The following is a 22,822-nucleotide window of genomic DNA, read 5'->3' as shown; positions in this document are numbered from 1 at the left end:
GAGACCAAAATGTACTGAAAGTGCCAAATAAAACAAGACACTCACTGTTTGGTGGTTGCAATTGCATGCTGTTATATCGTTTTATGGCCCCTGACTCGTAACTTGTGTGAGATGAATCTCTGGAATGTGATGAACCGAAGATTGGGTCTGCTCCTGATCGTAATCTGAATGAACCATAAGCAGAACTTCCCACAGACCATGAATCAGATCCATCATCTCCACTCACTATAATGATGAAAGCAGAGAGCAGATCAGTAGAACATTTACAACATGAATGCATTTGACAGACACTTTTATCCAAAGAAACTGACATGGCATTGAAGGAATATATTCATCAGTTCATGTGATTGTAATTAATTCAGAGGGTCAACTTTATGTCAACTCTAAATGGGCCAGGGAAGGAGGATTTACTTCATTGCAGAAATTTGGTTCACACAGAAACAGAACATTAGGGATATGATTACAATGTTAAATGTTGTTTGACCCTGCAGCTTTTGCCTGGTTTCCTAATGAAGCTAAACAGGGTTGAACCCAAGTATAGGTCTCTGCAGGACAGTAATAGAGTTACCAGATCAGTGGGTGAGGCCATAAACAGAGGGGCGTTTTCGACCGTGTTCCCTGATTTGCCCACGTCACAGTGTGGGTAGGGTTTAGGGGTGGGGTTGGGTGAAGGCCATCATTTTCATTGCATGATTTATAAACACCCACCAGTTTGAAAACACCCACAAATTTAGAAACGTCCACTTGTTCCTCAGAGACCCCATACTCGTTGAACCTGGTCAGCATCAGGAAGGTAAAATGCAGTCTTGGTAATAGAACTTATGAGATTGAAATGTAAGCAACGAATCAAATGTTACACCCATATTTTTAACAGTATGAGATGGAATTAATGTAGCCCCACCAATAGATAAATTCATTTCAGACTTTTTAAACCTTAAAAAGGGCAAGACCATAAAGAGAAATTCAGAATTATAATTCTATATTTTTTTGGGGACACAAATAATACAATTTCATGTTTTTTATTTTATTTTATTTTAAACTACACCTAATAGGCATGGAAAGCTGCTATTGCTGCCACATACACCTTAATAGTGGACGGAGTAAGATCAGCAGAGAAGCGATCTTGAAGAAACTCCAGCACTGAAGGCACCGGGCACTGGATCCAAACCACGCTCCCTACACCAAACGATGAAAACATTCAACTTTAGGCCGTACAGTCTCCTTGTGGATGGAGCTCTGAGTATGGTCTTGATCACTACGGCTGACAGGCCAGCCTCTAGATACAGAGCCCCCTCAGGGGCCAGACCCACAGTTTCCACAGCTCTGGGAAAGCAGGTCCTTCCCAAGGGGAATCTCCCACGGAGGACCTGCCAGGAGTGATTTGATGTCCGAGAACCTTACTCGGGCCGGCCAGAACGGAGCTACCAAGAGTAGACTGACCCTGTCCTGGCAGACCCTCTCTTGAACTCCCGGGAGCAGATCGATTGGGGGAAATGCATACAGGCGCAGCCTCGGCCTGTACCATGGCATGCAGCCCCAGAGAAGCTGGATGCATGAGTGAGAACCACAGGATCCACTTCCGCTGAGCCGAATCTCTCCAATATCAACTCCACCATCGTGGAGTGGAGTCTCCATTCCCCGGGCCTCAACCCCTGCCTCGACCGGACGTCTGCTCCCAAATTCTGGCCCCCAGGGACATATATTGCCCAGAGGCACTTGATGGATAAAATTCCTGAAGATTCCGTGGAGGAGCAATTCTCACTTGCCCCTCCCCTTCTTCGCAAGATGAATGGTCCTCAGATCCGTTTTCTTGCTCGAAGGCTTCGGGCGAGAGTATTGGTTAGACCCACAAGCAATAACCTCAGTTTTATCATTATTAAATTTTAGGAAGTTGCTATATAACCAGGTTTTAAACCTTCCTACATTTGGAAATGCGTAGAAACCTTCCTACATTTGATCTTACGATAATTTCTCCAATGTGCGTACGTGACACAAAAAAACCTGCGTATGCCTCTCTTCCAGATGTGCAATTTATAATTTGCAAATGATTTTGAAATTGTGTACAGCAGAATGGTTTCCGATCTCTGCATGGTAAATGCTGCCTTATTAATGTCATTAACATTTAAAAGAGCACCAGTCAACGTCCAAATTTTTTACTTGAGAATGAAGAACGGCAAGAATTGCTTAGATTTCAGTACCTGTAGTACTCCGACTCTCTGTCACAAGGAAAAGTGTGTATGTCAGCTTAGACCCTGATGTGCTGCTAAGTACTTTTCACCGTCAAAGACTGTTATAAACATGTATGTTGGCATGGATTTTAGAGTACACACACTATAAGATCAATTCTGTGCATTCACACATATAAAAAAATAGGCCCATAGTGTAGAACAATGAGGAGACTATGTGTAGTAAAATTCATAAAACTTTATGATGTCACTCACTAGTCTGTGATCTGGCTTCCTCTCTCCATTTGTCCAGTCGCTCTTCTGTTTTATTTATACCATCCATCTCTTGTAAACACTTTCTGTCTATTTCACAATGGCAGCCATTGTTTTGTGCCACTGTCTCCTCAATCTTCTCCAGCAGCTCCTTGATCTGAGTGTCGTCACTCCTGTTGTGATTGTTGAGAACATGAAACCTGTTCCCACATTTGTCCAGCAGCCACTGGAGATTCGACCCTTCACTCTCAATGTGCCGCTCTATAGATGTGTCTAACAGAGAGTCTCCACAAGTGAACAGCACTATAGTGTGACTCCAGACTCTCTCACTGAGAAGATCCAGATGCTCCTGAAATGCTTTTCTTATATTCTCTTTAAATCTAATGTCCACACGTATGATCAGTAGTACAGCGTGTGGTCCTGGAGGACACAGAGACACACTGAGCAAAATCTCCTGTTTCAGTAACTCAGGACTCTCCTCTACAGAGAAATTCCCCCACCATCCTGGAGCTTCAATGACAGTGATGTGTCTGTCTGCTACTTCTCCATGTCTCTTCACACACTGAGCAGATTTCAAGCCAAACTCCTCTCTGCCCAGGATGGTGTTTCCAGCTGAACTCTTACCAGCTTCTCTATATCCCATCAACACAATCCTGAGCTCTGAGAGATGTTGGGCGTCACCTGCAACAAATAGAGAACAAAAACACTTCTTAAGGTGGGTGACATCTTAAATCTTCTTAAATAATCTCTCTTTGTGAAAAGGGGTTACTGAAATTAGGTTCACCTTATCTGTGTGGGTGTCAAACTACACATTATTGATCAAAAATGACATATAAGTGTATCTAACATCAATTAAACTCTTAAATCAGAGTTGAACAAAGGTCATACACAGGCAGGCAATTCAAACAAACAGACAAATCCAGAGGGTGAGGCAGGAACGGGAAAACCAGGACACGGGCAGAAATCAAGAACCAGGAACAATGACAACAAAGGAAATGCTCAGAAATGCAGTGGAATAACGTACAAGACTTTGCAGGGAATGATGAGGTGAACCAGGCTTAAATGGGGTTAACTAAACAATATAATGAGACACAGGTAAATGTGATAATCAGGGATGATGAGCCCAGGCAGTGAATTATGGGAAATGTAGTTGTGAGTGAATAATAATAGTCTGATGTAGAGTGCCCTCAGGTGGCTCCTGTTACAACATGACTGTATTACATTTACATTCATTTACTAGATGGAAAGAAAGCCAAAAAAAACCATTTGTGACTGCTTATATTTATAAAAAGACTTTATGAAAAAACAGAAAAAAAACCCAGCCTAAATTGCCATAAACAGATACAAAATCGTATCTGTATTGACCAATATGAAAGCAGTAAAAGAGTCTCTCAAAAACTGTGACCATGTTGACATTTTGTCTTTAATAAAAATAGCTTCTAATCTTACAAATGTCCATTTTACATGACTTATATTGCCTTAGTTGGAGCTCCAAATAAAATATAGTTCCACCAGCAGTCTAGTAGTTTTTACTTGTACTGTACTTTCAAAGTGTGTTTGACGGGACTCACTTCCTGGTGCTTCAGAACAGCGACAAACATGAGACGTGTCTATAGGTGTAAAGCTGATGTTTAAGATTATATTCAAGACAAGATGTTTGCAGGGGGGATTGTATTGTTTTCCATGGATTAGGTAAAAGGATTTCCGTTATCAAAAGCACACCCTGAAGAACAGGATTGCTTATGAAATGAAAGTGCTTATTTCCTTCAGTAACAGATTTTAGGGGCCGTCACTGTGAGCTGCTTTGAACCCATCTATTGGGAATGCCTCTACAAATAGCGGTTAATGATGAGAAGTTTCTTGCTATTATTGCAGTGACTGTTACATTTTCATGATTTACTTAATATACTCAGTGTGTATCTGCACTATAAAGTATGTGAACTCACTCATCTGTGATCTGATGTTTTCTCTCCTTTTTTGCGTCCTCTTCATTCGTTCTTCTGCTTTCTCTTCCTCTGCTCTTCTTCTCTCTTTCACCTCCTGTAAAATCTTTCTGTTTATTTCAAAATGGCAGCCGTTGTTTTGTGCCACTGTCTCCTCAATCTTCTCCAGCAGCTCCTTGATCTGAGTGTCGTCACTCCTGTTGTGATTGTTGAGAACATGAAACCTGTTCCCACATTTGTCCAGCAGCCGCTGGAGATCCGGCCCTTCACTCTCAATGTGCTGCTCTATAGATGTGTCTAACAGAGAGTCTCCACCAGAGAACAGCACTATAGTGTGACTCCAGACTCTCTCACTGAGAAGATCCAGATGCTCCTGCAATGCTTTTCTAATATTCTCTTTAAATCTAATGTCCACACGTATGATCAGTAGTACAGCGTGTGGTCCTGGAGGACACAGAGACACACTGAGCAAAATCTCCTGTTTCAGTAACTCAGGACTCTTCTCTACAGAGTTATTCCACCACCATCCTGGAGCTTCAATGACAGTGATGTGTCTGTCTGCTACTTCTCCATGTCTCTTCATACACTGAGCAGATTTCTTCAAGTCAAACTCCTCTCTGCCCAGGATGGTGTTTCCAGCTGAACTCTTACCAGCTCTTCTATATCCCATCAACACAATCCTGAGCTCTGAGAGATGTTGGGCGTCACCTGCAACAAATACAGAACAAACACTCTTCTTAAGGTGGGTGACATCTTAAATCTTCTTTAATAATCTCTCTTTGTGAAAAGGGGTTACTGAAATTAAACTGTCCCTCTAAACCAATGAATAAATCTCTTGTGTGTGTTCTCACCTGGGAAAGCATTGTCAATGTACTGGTGGCTATTAGCACCAGCAAATATCAAATCAAATCAAATCAAGTATATTTGTATAGCGCTTTTCACAATACAGATTGTATCAAAGCAGCTTCACAGTATTAAATTAAAATAAAATAATACAACAAGGTTTGTTTCTAGTGGAATTTATTGATTGATAGAATAAAATTAAATATCCCCAAAATATCCCCAACTGAGCAAGCCAAAGGCAACAGTGACTGTATTACATGACTGTATTACATTTACATTCATTTACAAGATGGAAAGAAAGCCAAAAAAGACCATTTGTGACTGCTTATAATTATAAAATACTTTAAAAGACAGCCTAAACTTGTATAAACAGATCCAAAATCTTATCTGTATTTACCAATATGAAAGAAGTAAAGTTTTTCGCAAAAACTGTGAACATGTTGACATTTCTTCTTTAATAAAAATAGCCTCTGATCTTACAAATGTCCATTTTACATGACATATTTTTTGCCTTTGTTTCAGAATATACTCGAGGGGAAGCAGAGACATGACTGCACTGTTTTAGACTGGTTTAGACGGCACACCGCAACAGCAACAACCAACAGCACGGGGGTGCCCTCAAGTGGCCATCAGGTATTGTAACATCAACTCAAATACATTACATCTCTCCCTCCTTAATTCAGTCTACCCCATGTTTTTCTTTTTAACATAATAACATCCATTCATCTTAGGAAATAACATTTAGGAGCCATAAATTAGTAGCCCACCCTCAAGCAATACTAATTGGCATGTTAACCAAACTACTCACTCCAAAAGTATGTAACACTTTTCACACATTCAACTGTGTATAGAACATCTAAAAATTTTAAAGATCAAGTCTATTAGGTGGTTAACGGGTTCTAACAGGAAATCTTCTCACATTTGGGGAAGAAGCAGTAGCTGGCTCAACAAGCTTGGTTACATGCTGGTCTAGAGCATCTGGTTCGGTGTCATTAGATGTGAAAGGCAGTTCTTGTCCCTTAACATCCAGTGTTTGTGATGTACTGTTCTCTGCTGGCAGTGGTTCTGTGTTTTTTGTAATTTCTGGATAACAGTCTAACATTTGATCTGCATGTCTTTTCCAGCTTTGTGAACTGTCCACCTGAACCATGACAATGATCCATGAAACCATGAACCATGAAAATACGACAATAGTCCTGACTGAGAAGAAACAGTACTGGTTTTCCACTTCTCCTCTCCCCGTCGATAATCTCTCACCAGCACCGAATCACCCACATTGAAGTCTCTGTGTTTTGCATGGAGGGCACGGTAAGAACTTTTTGTGCCTGCTCCACAGTCAGTTTCACACTTGGTTTCAGTAGATCAATCTGCGATGCAAGAATAACATAGCAGGTGTTTCTTTTGTTGTGCTACGTGGTGTATTCCTGTACTGTAACAAGAAAGAGTCTAATCTCTGCTGTAATGGTACTGGTTCTTTGGATGCTCTTAGTGAATGCTTAAAATTCTGAATGAAACGCTCAGCCAGCCCGTTGGTGGCTGGGTGGAATGGTGCAGAACACATGTGTTTAACACCCATTGTTTTCAGAAAACATCCAAACTCCTCTGAAGTAAATTGTGGGCCATTGTCGCTAACTAGTGTTCCCTTTCGTGGTCACTACGAGTTACGTCAGTGATGACGAATTGGGTTTTGCTTAGAAAGCCTCTCACCTTCGAGTATACAAAACGAGCCAAACGAGTCTGCGGAATTTGCATAGCGTAACTCCGCCCGACCTTGTGGGTATATAAGGAATTACGCTGGCAACATGCAGATATATTTTCGCTTCAGAGACAAGAGTTCTCTTCACTCCTGCAAGCCATTCTGAATCATCTTCACTCTACGGCTCTTCAGCGTGTTGGTGTGACGGCGCGTTCCAGCGAGATCGCATTGCCTGCTGCTGATCTGTGCAGTGATCTGCCGACAGTGTGTGTGTTTCTCCCTGGGCGCTTCAGCACTCTGCTGAGCTTTTTCCTCTCTCGCCCGAGTATTTACTGGATGTGGGTGCGTGATTCATCTGCCTAACGGTCACAAGTGCCGTTTCGCGTGTTGGGCTTAGTCACGCTTAGTCACGTTTTCATTGTGGGAACATGACCATTGCAATGTTTATAGATTGAGACTCAATGACCTCCGTGTGAATAGAGTCCCCTCTGCCCACACCCCAATCTAGCTCTTCCTCGAGAGGGGATACTTTGGCTGGTGGCCAGGGTGATCTGAGGGTTACAGTGTGGCTGGTTCCTCTCGGGGACCCAGTGTCACTCACAGCATCACAAGGTGGGCTTGATTCCTCTGGAAATGAGGATTCGACTGCATTGCCTCCCTCGGGAGTGTCAGCGTTAGTCGAGTCAGATCCAGAGCTGATAGCCATGCTTTCCCGGCAGCTGAAAGCATTGGTTGGAGTGGCACCGCCCTCCCCCCGAGCGCTGTAGGCTTGACGATTACCACCCACCGGGCCGCTATGCCACCCACGTCCGGGCCGGTCATTCTGCTTTGCTGCACCACCGAGGGTACGTCTGTGGATCGCATGGCCCTGCTGGCCCAGTTCTTGGGAGCCTGGCTAGAGCTCCCAACCTGCTCCGCTGGGTCGCCCGAACCATCGACCCAGGAGGTTGCCAGCCTACTGGCGAAGGGTGCGATCGAGACTGTCCCTCCAGCCAAAATGAGGTCAAGGCTTTACAGCCCCTATTTCATTGTCCCGAAGAAATCCGGTGGGTTATGGCCAATCCTGGACCTCCGTGTCCTGAACCGCTCCCTTCACAGGCTGCCGTTCAGGATGCCATGGCCGAATGCATTTTCTAATGTGTGCGGCCACAGGATTGGTTTGCAGTGATCGACCTGAAGGACGCCTACTTCCAAGTCTCCATTCTACCTCGACACAGACCGTTCCTACGGTTTGCTTTCGAGGGGCGGGCATACCAGTACGCGGTTCCCCTATTCGGGCTAGCCCTGTCTCCTCGCGTGTTCACGAAGGTCATCGAGGTAGCCCTCGGGAACGCGGGGTTCGCATCCTGAACTATCTCGACAACTGGCTGATCCTAGCTCACTCTCGAGACCAGGTTTGCGAACACAGGGACCTAGTGCTCCGGCACCTAGCTCGTCTGGGCCTTCGGGTCAACTGGGAGAAGAGCAAACTTTGCCCCGTTCAGAGGATCTCTTTTTTCGGTATGAAAATCGACTCGGTCGCCATGTGCGCGCAGCTGACGAGCGAGCGTGCGCAGTCATTGCTGACTTGCCTCCGTCAATTCGAGGGCAAGAGTGCGGTTCCACTGAAACTATTTCAGAAGCTCCTGGGGCATATGGCATCCGCAGCTGCAGCAACACCGCTCGGGTTACTTCATATGAGACCGCCTCAGCACTGGCTTTGCGGTCATCGGAAAACTAATGCCCCCCGACTGCACTGCCCTTGCGTCGGGTGGGGAATCCTTGGGCATTTCCCCTGTAAAGGAGCTTCAACTTCTAGGTAGATGTCCAGTAGTAGACATTTCTATTGGTGGGATCACTGTGGCATGTTTGCTGGATACAGGATCTATGGTTACTATGGTTACCCAACAATTTTTGGAGCAGTATTTTCAACCACATTTCCAGTTTCAGTTGCAACCTTGCCAATGGCTTAAGCTCAAAGCAGCCAATGGCCTTGATATCCCATATTTGGGGTATCTAGAAACTACCATAGACATACTTGGAAAGACTTTGCCCAAGATGGGCATTCTAGTAGTGAAAAATTCTGTTCATCCTGCTATCCAGTTGAGGCGAGAACAGGTTCCTGGCCTGCTGGGAATGAATGTTATTAGCAGTTGTTACCAAGAACTGTTTTTGGAGCATGGGATCAGGCTGTTTAACTCTCCACCTATCCAACATGCAGGGAACGTATGGCAGAGGGCTTTTTCTGAGTGTCAACTTTGGAAACATGCATTAGAAACTGGGTATGTGGGTCCAGCTCGAGTTCAGAAGGGCCCAGCCATGAGAGTACCAGCAGGCGCCATGAAACTGGTTCCAGCAACTTGCCATCAGGGGTTGGGGGCTACATTTAATACTTGTTTTTTGGAACTGGTATCATTTGTAGAAGGACGGTTGCCTGGGGACCTCCTTGTTCCATCTGCCTGCTTGTCTTGTTGCCTGTGGGGTAGTGAAGGTGCCAGTTATTAATGTGGGGAGTCAGGTTCGTTGGCTTTGGCCAAAGACTGTACTCGGAGAATTACATATTGTTCAGTCACTTATTTTAACATCTTCTGTCCAGTTCCATGTACATAATGACGATTCTGAGGCAGTAGCATTTATCCAGTCGGTTGGAGTAGAGAGTAGCCCAAATGTTGATCTTTCTCAGCTCACTTGGCCTACGTTGTCTTGTCAAGAACATCAACAAGCCCAATCATTACTTGAGAAATTCAGTAATGGTGACAGAGACTTGGGTTGTACTGACTTACTCCAGCATACTATCCCACTATTAGATGATGTACCGGTACGCCAGCGATATCGCCGTCTACCACCTTCTCAATATGATCTGGTTAAAACTCATATTCGAGAGCTGGTCGAACAGGATATAGTTAAGCCCAGTTGTAGTCCATATGCCTCGCCTATAGTTGTGGTCCAAAAAAAAAGATGGTTCTATTCGTTTATGTGTAGACTATCGGCAACTTAATGCCAAAACCCGTAAGGATGCCTTTCCTTTGCCTCGAATAGAGGAGACACTAGATGCGCTTAGATGATTGGGGCTAAGTTGTTTAGTACATTGGATCTGGCAAGTGGTTATAATCAGGTTTCTGTAGCCCCTAAGGATAGGGAAAAGACAGTGTTTTGCACCCCCTTTGGGCTATTTGAGTTCAATCGTATGCCCTTTGGGTTGTGCAATGCGCCGAACACCTTCCAACGGCTCATGGAGCGTATTTTTGGCGATCAGAGCCTCCATGCTCTTTTGTTATATCTGGATGATATTGTAATTTTCTCCAGTACTTTTGACCAACATCTTGAGCGGTTGGAGATGGTATTGAGTCGGCTTCAAACCCTACCCTGGTAATCCAGAGTTCTCGCGAGAGCACAAGTTGAATTTGCTCAGCGAGTTACTCTGGTGTCGAATAATGATGCTCAAGCGATCCAAGATGGCGCCGCGGATGGCTGCCTCGGTGTTGAGCTCTCCAGTTGTTACACTGTTTTTGTTAGTTTGTCCTGTTTTATGTTTGTCATTCGCTATCAGTTATACCAGGGACGAACTGCTGAACATTCGGCAGTGCACACCAACTGATCACCAACCAGTTTTTGATTCTTCTGGCGTTTTGCGGAACATTGTCGTCGGTTGTGCCGCTGCACTGTGGAAACAGTATAAGACGCGCAGGCGTGGGAAGCGAGCCGGCACACTCGTTAAGCTCAGGCAGCGCGGATTCAGAACGGCGCTGCCTAGCATCCATCTGGCGAATGTCCGCTCTCTCCCTAACAAAATGGACGAACTACTTCTGCTCTCACGCAAAAACAAGGACTTTACCAACTCTGCTGCTCTGTGTTTCACGGAAACCTGGCTGAACGAAGCCATTCCGGACAGCGCGTTACATCTACCGGACTTTCAGCTGTTCAGAGCGGATCGCGATATGGAGTCAACGGGGAAAACGCGCGGTGGTGGGACATGCTTTTACATCAACAGAAGGTGGTGTACTGATGTAACTGTGTTAAGGAAGATGTGCTGTCCTGATGTGGAAGTGCTTTTCATTAACTGTAAGCCGTTCTACTCGCCGCGGGAGTTTTCCTCGCTCGTTCTCATCAGTGTTTACATTCCACCGCAAGCACACGTGAGTACGGCGCTGCAACAGCTGGCTGATCTGATCACAGAAACAGAACAACAACACCCGGACTCTGTTCTTATCATTCTCGGAGACTTTAATCAGGCAAAACTCACACGTGAACTGCCTAAATTCAAACAGCACATTACATGCCCCACCAGAGACAATAATATTTTGGACCATTGCTACACCACAACAAAGGATGCATATCGCTCCGTCGCCAGAGCAGCTCTAGGACTTTCCGATCACTGCCTGGTTCATCTTCTACCAACTTACAGGCAAAAACTTAAAACTGCTAAGCCAGTAATAAGGACTGTAAAGAGATGGACCAACGACACAGAGCAGGTCTTACAAGCCTGTTTTGAATGCACTGACTGGAGTGTTTTTGAAGCTGCTGCCAGCGATCTGGACGAGCTCACAGAGACTGTAACATCATACATCAGTTTCTGTGAGGATTTATGCATCCCTACCAGGACTTACTTATCATTCAACAATGATAAACCATGGTTCACACCAAAACTCAGACAGCTTCGTCAGGTCAAAGAAGATGCCTACAGGAGTGGGGATAGGATCTTGTATAATCAGGCCAGGAACACATTGACAAAGGAGATTGAAGTGGCTAAGAAGAGCTATGCCAAAAAGCTGGAAAACCAGTTTTCCTCCAACGACCCTGCATCAGTGTGGAAAGGCCTGAAAGACATTACCAACTACAAGACACCATCCCCCAGCATCGACAGCAATAAGCATCTTGCGAACGAGCTGAATGTCTTTTACTGTAGATTTGAGACCCCCGATCAGACACCCCATACCCGCCCTGACCATCTCTCTACACAGCCATCAACACCTCCAGCCATCCCCCTCCCCTCCCCCCCTGCACTTCAGATCAGTGAGGATAATGTGCGTCAGATCTTCAGGAAACAGAAGAGAAGGAAAGCACCAGGCCCAGACGGTGTTTCACCAGCCTGTCTGAAAACCTGCGCTGACCAGCTGGCCTCTATCTTCTCACTGATCTTCAACAGATCACTGGAGCAGTGCAAAGTCCCTTTCTGCTTTAAACGCTCCACCATCATCCCAATCCCGAAGAAACCAAAGATCACAGGACTCAATGACTACAGACCTGTTGCCTTAACATCTGTGGCCATGAAGTCATTCGAAAGACTGGTGTTAGCATATCTGAAGGACATCACTGGACCCTTGCTGGACCCCCTGCAGTTTGCCTACAGAGCAAACCGGTCTGTGGATGATGTGGTCAATATGGGACTGCATTACACCCTACAACATCTGGACAAACCAGGGACCTATGCAAGGATTCTGTTCGTGGACTTTAGTTCTGCCTTCAACACCATCGTCCCATCACTGCTCCAGACCAAACTGACCCAGCTCTCTGTCCCTAGCTCCATCTGTCAATGGATCACCAGCTTTCTGACAGACAGACAACAGCTAGTCAGAATGGGCAAAATCACGTCCGACAGCCGCACCATCAGCACCGGTGCTCCACAGGGATGTGTTCTCTCACCACTGCTCTTCTCCCTGTACACAAATGACTGCACCTCTAAAGACACCTCTGTCAAGCTCCTGAAGTTTGCGGACGACACTACTGTTATCGGACTCATCCGGAACGGTGACGAGTCTGCGTACAGACAGGAGGTGGAGCAGCTGGCTCTTTGGTGCAGTTATAACAACCTGGAGCTGAACACGCTCAAAACAGTGGAGATGATCGTGGACTTCAGGAGAAACCCCCCTGCACTCCCTTCACTCACCATCATGGACAGCACTGTGACTGCAGTAGAGTCATTCAGGTTCCTGGGCACCACCATCTCTCAGGATCTGAAGTGGGACACTCACATAGACTCTATTGTGAAGAAAGCCCAACAGAGACTGTACTTCCTGCGTCAGCTGAGGAAATTCAACCTGCCACAGGAGCTGCTCGTACAGTTCTACTCAGCTGTCATCCAGTCCATCCTCTGCACTTCCATCACCGTCTGGTTCGGCTCTGCTACCAAAACCGACCTCCGTAGACTACAGCGGATAGTTCGGACTGCTGAGCGAATCACTGGCACTACCCTTCCCACACTCAAAGAACTGCACTCATCCAGAGTGAGAAAAAGGGCTCGCAAAATCACTCTGGACCCGTCACACCCAGCACACTTTCTGTTTGAACTGTTACCGTCTGGTCGGCGCTACAGAGCACCGAGCACAAAAACAACCAGACACAGGAAAAGTTTCTTTCCCCAGGCCATCTACCTCATGAACACTTAAATGTTCCGCTACTGTGGAACAAACATGTGCAATACTTCCCTCAGACATTTCATTATAGCACCTTATAACTTTATATATATTTATAATTTATAATCTTTTTATTTTTATTTTATTTTTATTTTTTCAATTTTTTTTATTTATACCTATGTTACTTGTCTTGTCACTTTATATTGTATGTGTACTGGAAGCTACTGTCACCAAGACAAATTCCTCGTATGCGCAAGCATACTTGGCAATAAAGCTCTTTCTGATTCTGATTCTGATTCTGATTCTGATTAAATATGCCCCTCAATCTGAGCTGCACCAATCACATCGGGTTATCTAATATAGGCAGGCCAGAGGCAAGCTAAACAGATGACGACAGCGCTGTGACGTCGAAGTCATTAGTAAACATTGCAAGATGGATATGGATGAACACCAGTTGTTTGAAACGGCTTTGGCCGCTACAATGAACGAGTTAGACTTGGCTTTTTATCTAAAAGAGGAGCAGAAGACGCCGCTTGAATCGTTCCTTTGCAAGAAGGACGTTTTTGCTGTTTTGCCGACCGGATACGGTAAGAGTCTAATCTATCAGTTAGCTCCGCTGGTAGCTAAGCGTATGGGGCTTGTTGTTGTGACTGGTCGTAGTATTATCACTCTTCCTTTTATCCTAGAGACAGATGCAAGTCATTTAGGTTTGGGCGCGGTGTTGTCACAAGACCAAGGGGGGCTACGGAGACCCATCGCTTTTGCTAGTCGTGGGCTTCGGTCAAGTGAGAGGAACATGACTAACTATAGTGCAATGAAGCTGGAGCTCCTGGCCCTTAAATGGGCAATGACAGAAAAGTTTAGAGAATATCTCCTCGGTAGTAAGGTGACTGTCTACACTGATAATAATCCTTCGCGTTACATTGAGTCTGCAAAATTGGGGGCAGTTGAACAAATCAAATCAAATCAAATCAAGTATATTTGTATAGCGCTTTTCACAATACAGATTGTATCAAAGCAGCTTCACAGTATTAAAATAAAATAATACAACAAAGTTTGTTTCTAGTGGAATTTATTGATTGATAGAATAAAATTAAATATCCCCAAAATATCCCCAACTGAGCAAGACAAAGGCAACAGTGGCAAGGAACCGAAAAAACTCCATCAAGCGGCCTAATGGTGTCCTAAAACTCCATCAGGTGACCTAATGGAGAAAAAAAAAACCTTGGGAGAACCCAGGCTCAGTCGGGGGCCAGTTCTCCTCTGGCATTTATGAACTAGAGGCCGGATTGTAGTTTGAAACTGTGAGATTAACAATATTATATGAATGCCTGGCTGAAAAGATGCGTCTTTAATCTAGTTTTAAACTGGGAGAGTGAGTCCGAGCAACGAACAGTATCAGGAAGGCTATTCCAGAGTTTTGGAGCCAAATGTGAAAATGCTCTCCCTCCTTTGGTGGATCTGGATATCCTAGGTATGACCAAAAGCCTTGAATTTATTGATCTTAAAGAGCGCGATGGATTATAGGGTGATAGAAGATCCGTTAAATAGACTGGAGCTAAGCCGTTTAGGGCTTTATAAGTCAGTAGCAATACCTTGTAATTAATACGGAACTTTATAGGTAACCAATGTAGTGATGATAAAATCGGTGTTATATGATCATATTTTCTTGATCTAGTAAGAACTCTAGCGGCTGCATTTTGGACTAACTGTAGCTTGTTTATTGAGGATGCAGGACAACCAGCTAATAAAGCATTACAGTAATCTAGTCTCGAGGTCATGAATGCATGAACTAACTTTTCTGCATCAGAAACTGATAGCATATTACGTAGCTTAGCAATGTTTCTAAGGTGGAAAAAGGCTGTTTTTGTAACATACGAAATATGATTTTCAAAAGACAGGTTACAATCGAGTATAACACCCAGGTCTTTTACTGTAGAGGATAAAGTAACAGGACATCCTACGATGTCAAAGTTGTATTGTGAGAGGTTCTGTGGGCGGTTTTTTGAACCGATAAGTATTACCTCTGTCTTGTCTGGATTTAATAATAGAAAATTACGCGTCATCCAATCTTTTATATCTTTAACACACTCTGTCAATTTGGATAATTTAGCGTTTTCATCCGGCCGTGATGAAATATATATTTGAGTGTCATCAGCATAACAATGGAAACTAATTCCATGTTTCCTTATAATATTTCCAAGTGGCAGCATATATATTGAGAATAATAGAGGGCCCAACACAGATCCCTGCGGCACTCCATAGTTTACTGGAATTATGATCGATTTTTCTCCATTTAAATAGACAAAATGGTAGCGGTCTGATAAGTATGATCTAAACCAGCTTAATGCTTGTCCTTGAACACCAGTATAATTTTGTAGTCGATCTAAGAGTATTGTATGATCTATAGTATCGAACGCAGCACTTAGATCAAGTAAAACTAGTATTGAGATACAGCCTTGGTCAGAAGCTAAGAGTAAATCATTTGTGATTTTAACGAGCGCAGTTTCAGTGCTATGATGCGGCCTGAATCCTGACTGAAACTTTTCATAGATATCATTTTCTTGCAAGAAAGAGCCCAGTTGAGCGGACACAACTTTTTCTAGTATTTTAGACATAAAAGGTAGATTTGAAATGGGTCTATAATTTGCTAGATTATGCGGGTCTAATTGTGGTTTCTTAATGAGAGGTTTTATCACTGCCAGTTTAAATGTTCTTGGAACATGACCTAAAGATAAAGACGAGTTAATAATATTGAGGAGAGGCTCTTCTACTACAGGTAACACTTCTTTCAGTAGTTTAGTTGGTATAGGATCTAATAAACATGTTGTTGTTTTAGATGAAGTGATAAGTTTATTTAACTCTTTTTGTTCTATAGTTGTAAAGCATTGTAATTGTTCTTGCGGGGGGAAAATTGAGGCTGAATTATAAGGTGCGATTGAGGATTGAACGTTTACAATTGTGGTTCTGATGTTTTCTATTTTCTCAGTGAAGAAGTTCATGAAATCATTACTACTAAACTGTAACGGGATATTTTGTTCGGGTGACGTCTGTTTATTTGTTAGTCTAGCCACGGTGTTAAATAAAAACCTAGGATTGTTTTGGTTGTTTTCTATTAGTTTGCGGAGATGCTCAGCCCTGGCCGCTTTTAGGGCCTTTTTATAACGTGACATACTGTCTTTCCACGCGATTCTAAAGACCTCTAAATTAGTTTGTTTCCATTTACGCTCTAAATTACGGGTTTCTCTCTTTAGAACATGCGTAGTATTATTGTACCATGGTGCTTTAATTTTCTCTGTGACCTTTTTTAATCTAACAGGTGCAACAACATCCAATGTTCTAGAGAGAATGGTGCTCATAGTGCTAGTTAGTTCTTCTAGTTCATCTGTTTGTTTGGGTTCAGGCAGCAGCTGAGACAGATCAGACAAGCAACTCGAGAAATTATCTATGGTGGATGGAAGGATTGTTCTGCCTGGTCGAAAACGCGGCGCCGCATGACATATTACAGCAGTACGTAATATGCAAGTTACCAAGTAATGGTCAGTGACATCATCACTTTGTGGAATGATATCTATATCGGTTGGATCGGTTCCATATGATATAATTAAATCGAGTGTGTGATTAAGATGATGAGTTGGTCCGGTGACGTTTTGTTTGACCCCAAAGGAATTTAATAAATCTATAAACGCAGCCCCTAACGCATCATTTGGATTATCTACGTGTATGTTAAAATCTCCAACAATTAATGCTTTATCTACATTGACCAATAGATCTGAGAGAAAATCTGCAAACTCTTTTAGGAAATCAGCGTAAGGCCCAGGCGGTCTATATACGGTAGCCAAGGCTAGAGATAATATGGATTTTTTTCTAACATCTAAGAGCGTAACATTTAGTACAAGTATTTAGTACAAATGAACAGCGCTGGGTTTCCCAGCTTGCTTTATTTAACTATGAGATCGAATATCGACCCGGCACTGCAAATCGCAATCCAGATGCACTTTCCAGGCTGCCGCTGCCCTCTGCTGATCAATCTGAAATTGCATTACCAGGTATCACTGTCCCCAAGTCAATTTTAATGCAGGAGAAACCACCTGGATTGAGCCCCCAGGTGGTGGAATCATCAACAGTGGATGCTGTTCCTGCCCGGAGTAAGGCTGATCTGAGAGCATTGCAGGCTGCAGATCCATGTATTAAGATCTTTTTTACAATTTTGGGTGCAGGAGCAGCGCCCAATAGTTGCTGAGTTGAAGAATATGCCAAGGGATGTCCAAAAGTTGGTAAAACAGTGGCCCAGGGTGCGAGAAGTAGACAGGGTTCTGTATAGAACAGTTCAGGTGCCTCCTTTAAGAGAGTTGGTGTGGCAATTGTTCCTGCCTAAGGCTCTAAGTAGAGGTGCTTACTAGCCTCCATGATAATCATGGTCATCAAGGGATAGAGCGCACCAAGTATTATTCTGTTGTGTTTCAGAATATACACGAGGGGAACCAGAGACATGACTGCACTGTTTTAGACTGGTTTATTCAGCACAACGCAACAGCAACAACCAACGGCACGGGGGTGCCCTCTAGTGGCCATCAGGTATTGTAACATCAACTCAAATACATTACAATAACAATAAAGATATAGGGCCCTATTTTAACGGTCTGAAATGCAAGTATCACGCGCGAAACGCAAGTAACTTTGTGGGCGGGTCTTGGGCGCTGTTGCTATTATACCGGCGGGATAAATGACTCTTGCCCCCGACGCAAATCTAAAATGGGTTGGTCTGAAGTAGCTTCATTATTCATAGGTGTGGTTTGGGCGTAACGTGAAATAAACCAATCAGAGTGTCATCTCACATTCCCTTTAAGAGCAGGCGCGCTTGTTCCATGGCGGATTGCTATTATAACGGCGGATTTGCCAGACGCACGCCAGGAGCGGTTCACAGCCGAGGAGACCGACGTTCTCGTCAGGGCCGTAAAACACAGAGAAGTGACGTTGGGGATGGAGAAACACACCCAAATTAGCTTCGGTTAAACAGGCGTATGATAATTTTGGTAAATGTATAAGCTAGATGTATGCTTTTATAATAAACTATCTATCTATCTATCTATCGTAATAATGTATGATTTGCAAAAATGAAAACTGCTGCTTCTGTGTAGATGAGAGAATCAAAGTGTATGCGCGTTGTGCACACGCTACATTGATTATGGCCAAGCATGCGCCCTTAAAATAGCATATGAATAACATGCGCAACGCGCCACTGACTTTAAACTAGTTTTTTTCGGTTAGTGGCAAAATAGCACGAGGGAACGTTTGCGCCGGTACACGCCTCCTCTTTGTGCTGAACCGCCCCTGGGAGCGCAAGTGTATTTCTTAGTTAACCGACGTGCGTCTGTGGAGGGAAAAGTCTTCTGTGCGTCGGGTGCAAAATAGGAATCATACATGTGTCGGTGTACAAAGTCAATTGCGCTGGGTGCAAGATAGGGCCCATAGTTCTAAAAATCGTTCTCCATATTAAAGAATAGCAGAGTTCACATCACAACTATAACGATAAAGATGTGACGAACGATATCGTTGGGATCACTTTCATAACGATTTTTTTCCAGCTGTCAAGTGATAAAACACTGACAGCCAATCAGAATCCACTCGAATTTAAAGGGCTTGCGCATTTAAAATGGAAGAATATATTGCAGAGAACTTAATCACAGAGGTACAGAAAAATCCACCACTTTTTGAAGTCAAGCTTCATTTCAAGAAAATGGATATGGAAAACAATCGTTCATACCCTCTGAATAAATGGTGAGAAGAATTACCTCAGGTATCCAGCGATCGTTTCAAAAACATTGTCTTGCTTCCTTTGAAGTTGCGGTGAAAAAGACCAGGTGTTGTTTTTGTTTCACTATATTGGCTACGCCACCTAAATTCACTGTTAGATTGTTAGATCGATTACACTGGCTTCACTCAAAACACAGCATGCTGAGAAAATCTGCTGGTTAAAGCCGTGTGAATGCAACAAGAACAGCAAAAAACATGTTCAACGTTGTACACACTTTGAAACCACAGCGTTCCAGGTTACGATAAACAGACCGTTAACGTTTGTTGGTGTGGACGCAAATATAGTTATCGTTAAAGTTATCTTTATAGTTATCATGATTAGTGTGAATGGGCCTTTAGTTGGAGCTCTAAATAAAATATAGTTCCACCAGCAGTCTAGTTGTTTTTACTTGTAATGTATTTTCAAAGTGTGTTTAACAGGACTCACTTCCTGGTGCTTCAGAACAGCGACAAACATGAGGCGTGTCTATAGGTGTAAAGCTGATGTTTAAGATTATATTCAAGACCAGATGTTTGCAGTTTTCTTTTTATTATCAAAAGCACACCCTATGAAGAACAGGATTGTTTAAGAAATGAAAGAGCTTATTTCCTTCAGTAACAGATTTTAGGGTCCGTCACTGTGAGCTGCTTTGAACCCATCTATTGGGAATGCCTCTACAAATAGCGGTTAATGACGAGAAGTTTCTTGCTATTATTGCTGTGACTAGTGTTGTCACGGTACCAAAATTTCAGTATTCGGTACCGATACCAGTGAAAATCCACGGTTCTCGGTACCAATTTCGGTACCAAAGTGCTAGAAATCGATAAATTCTTTGCTGATACTTCCTCGTCATCATGGAGAGCGCAGTTCGCACCGTTTCAAAAATAGTCGATCTCCGAATGCGAACGAACTTACTCTGAATTTTAGTAGGCCTATTGTTTTTATATGAGGATCCTTTTTCAAATACAAGGTCAATATTGATTTTCACTAACGACAAAACAACAAATTATCCGTGAATTTATATGGAACTAATCTTTACAAGCTTTCCATCTTACTCTCCTCATGTACAGTAACGTAACGTTGCATTCGGAGATCGACAAGTTTCTCCTTTCCACAAGCGCTTTCTCTCCCGTGGCGTCTGTTGTTGCTATGCAAACATGAACATAGGCGCTCCTGGAAAAACCATAGACAGTATATAAATGGGAAAAACGAGCGCGCCGCGTCGCTCCTAATATGAGAGATTTGGAATAACGAATCTGCAAAAAACGGCCACTTATGGCAACGTGACATTAGCCTAATCCAAAATATTTCCATAAGTGTCTCTTTCCTCCTTTCTTATCAACAAGTGGATTTACAGCCACCACATCAGCAGCACCGCCGATCGCCATGTCTCAGCGCTTTAATAAAGAGGACGCGCAACTGCACGCGCTCAGCGCATGCATGCGCATCAAGGAACCGGGTTTGAACGGGTCCTCGGTACCACCGGTACTTAAGAAAACTTGGTACCGTGACGTTTACATTTTTTTAGTACCGACTTGGTACCGAAGTACCGGGTCTTTTGACAACACTAGCTGTGACTGTTACATTTTCATGATTTACTTAATATACTCAGTGTGTATCTGCACTATAAAGTATATGGACTCACTCATCTGTGATCTGATGTTTTCTCTCCTTTTCTGCATCCTCTTCATTCGTTCTTCTGCTCTCTCTTCCTCTGCTCTTCTTCTCTCTTTCACCTCCTGTAAAATCTTTCTGTTTATTTCAAAATGGCAGCCGTTGTTTTGTGCCACTGTCTCCTCAATCTTCTCCAGCAGCTCCTTGATCTGAGTGTCGTCACTCCTGTTGAGATTGTTGAGAACATGAAACCTGTTCCCACATTTGTCCAGCAGCCGCTGGAGATCCGGCCCTTCACTCTCAATGTGCTGCTCTATAGATGTGTCTAACAGAGAGTCTCCACCAGTGAACAGCACTATAGTGTGACTCCAGACTCTCTCACTGAGAAGATCCAGATGCTCCTGCAATGCTTTTCTTATATTCTCTTTAAATCTAGTGTCCACACGTATGATCAGTAGTACAGCGTGTGGTCCTGGAGGACACAGAGACACACTGAGCAAAATCTCCTGTTTCAGTAACTCAGGACTGAACTCTACAGATTTATTACACCACCATCCTGGAGCTTCAATGACAGTGATGTGTCTGTCTGCTACTTCTCCATGTCTCTTCACACACTGAGCAGATTTCTTCAAGTCAAACTCCTCTCTGCCCAGGATGGTGTTTCCAGCTGAACTCTTACCAGCTTTTCTATATCCCATCAACACAATCCTGAACTCTGAGAGACGTTGGGCGTCACCTGCAACAAATACAGAACAAACACACTTCTTAAGGTGGAAACAGACTCAGGGTATCCTGTAGTGTGTGCTTTCTGAACAGTTAATTTGTAAGTCATTTGTAAGTTGCTTTGGACAAAGGCATCTGCTAAATGGCTAACTGTAACAGTTAACAAGAAAGCTGTGCTTAAAATATTCTAATCATAATACAAATACAAATGCCTCATGAATGGAGTTACGTTAATCATCATCCATTGACCATGGTTAACTAAATTATGAAGAAATGAGAATTGTTTAATTTTCTCATTCAAGAGAAAACAAAAACACAGATTACATAAAACTCAGGGCTAAATTGCCATTTATTGCAAAAAAAACATGTTTTCAGTAATTATATATCCTTTAAAAATATGCAACATGTAAAAAGGCAAACTAAATTAATGAATAAATTTCTCTCTTGCGAGAGAGCATAATTGCACAGCCAAGCACTTTAAAATACATGACTGTATTTTACAAATTAACCTAAAACGCAATCTGTGACAAGTTATGTAGCCTATAGGAAACAACTATATGGAGAACAAAAAGCAAGCCTTAAGTGTCTTACAAAAAAATCTTAGCTGGGTCATTCCACGAAATAGGTGCCTAACTCACAATGGATATTTTTATATTTCTTTGAAATTCATTTAATGTTGATTGCATCAAGTGAGGTCTTCTATACAATACATTTTCTATATATAGCAATATTGTATCTGATGTGATATTATTAATATTCATATTATTTTCTTTTTTATATTACTTTATTATTGTAAAATGAGATTGTCTGCATATTGTGAACTCGCTTCAGTCCGCGGGAGGTCTGAGCAGAGCGAGGAGCAGGCTGATTATACTGATTAAATACAATGATTTATAACTGTGTTTTCCAATTTATGCAGATTATGCCTCTGGATAAAGAACCACTGAACAGCAGACTTGACTCCAGTCTTTATTCAACATCGCACAACTCAACAAAACGCAGACGGGTAGCCGATTTGTATAGAGACACACATGCACGCCCAAACCTACTACATTATAGCCACACTGTTTTTAAAGTTTATCTGTGTAAAATGCAAACATTTTTAAAGGTTATCCTGGGTGTATAATTTAGCTAATGCCTATATCATTCAGATTGGGTGGCATATGAGCAACAGTTACATTTTTAGTTAATATTGTTAGTACATGCAGTGCAAAAAGTACTTTTTTACATAGTATTTTTGTCTTGTTTTCAATCCAAATATCTTAAAAACAAGAAAAATAATCTGAACTCATATGGAAAATAAGTTTAAAAAATATATATTCTTAATTCATCTTAACAAACAAGAGCAGTGACTGCAGACCCTCTCATTGTAAACAAATTTCAGCATCAAGATCTGATCATCTTCCTTGCCTAATAATTGAACCAGATCTGTATAT

General features: G+C 42.9%; 1 protein-coding gene across 1 annotated transcript in view; it reads right to left on the bottom strand.

Moving 5' to 3' along the window:
- The window catches only part of LOC311086436 (uncharacterized protein), a 157,208-nt gene that overhangs the window by 101,034 nt on the left and 33,352 nt on the right, over positions 1-22,822 (bottom strand). The window contains exons 5-6 of the mRNA XM_084119320.1: positions 20,695-21,399; positions 4,385-5,089 (exon numbers count right to left, since the gene is read on the bottom strand). Of these exons, the coding sequence (XP_083975446.1) occupies positions 4,385-5,089; positions 20,695-21,399 (1,410 nt within the window). The remainder of the gene's footprint in view (positions 1-4,384; positions 5,090-20,694; positions 21,400-22,822) is intronic.

Source organism: Abramis brama (genome assembly GCF_963993115.1).
Source record: "Abramis brama genome assembly, chromosome: 7".
NCBI lineage: Eukaryota > Metazoa > Chordata > Actinopteri > Cypriniformes > Leuciscidae > Abramis > Abramis brama.
The sequence above is the reverse complement of the archived record's forward strand: the minus strand, read 5'-3'. Positions and strand labels throughout refer to the sequence as shown.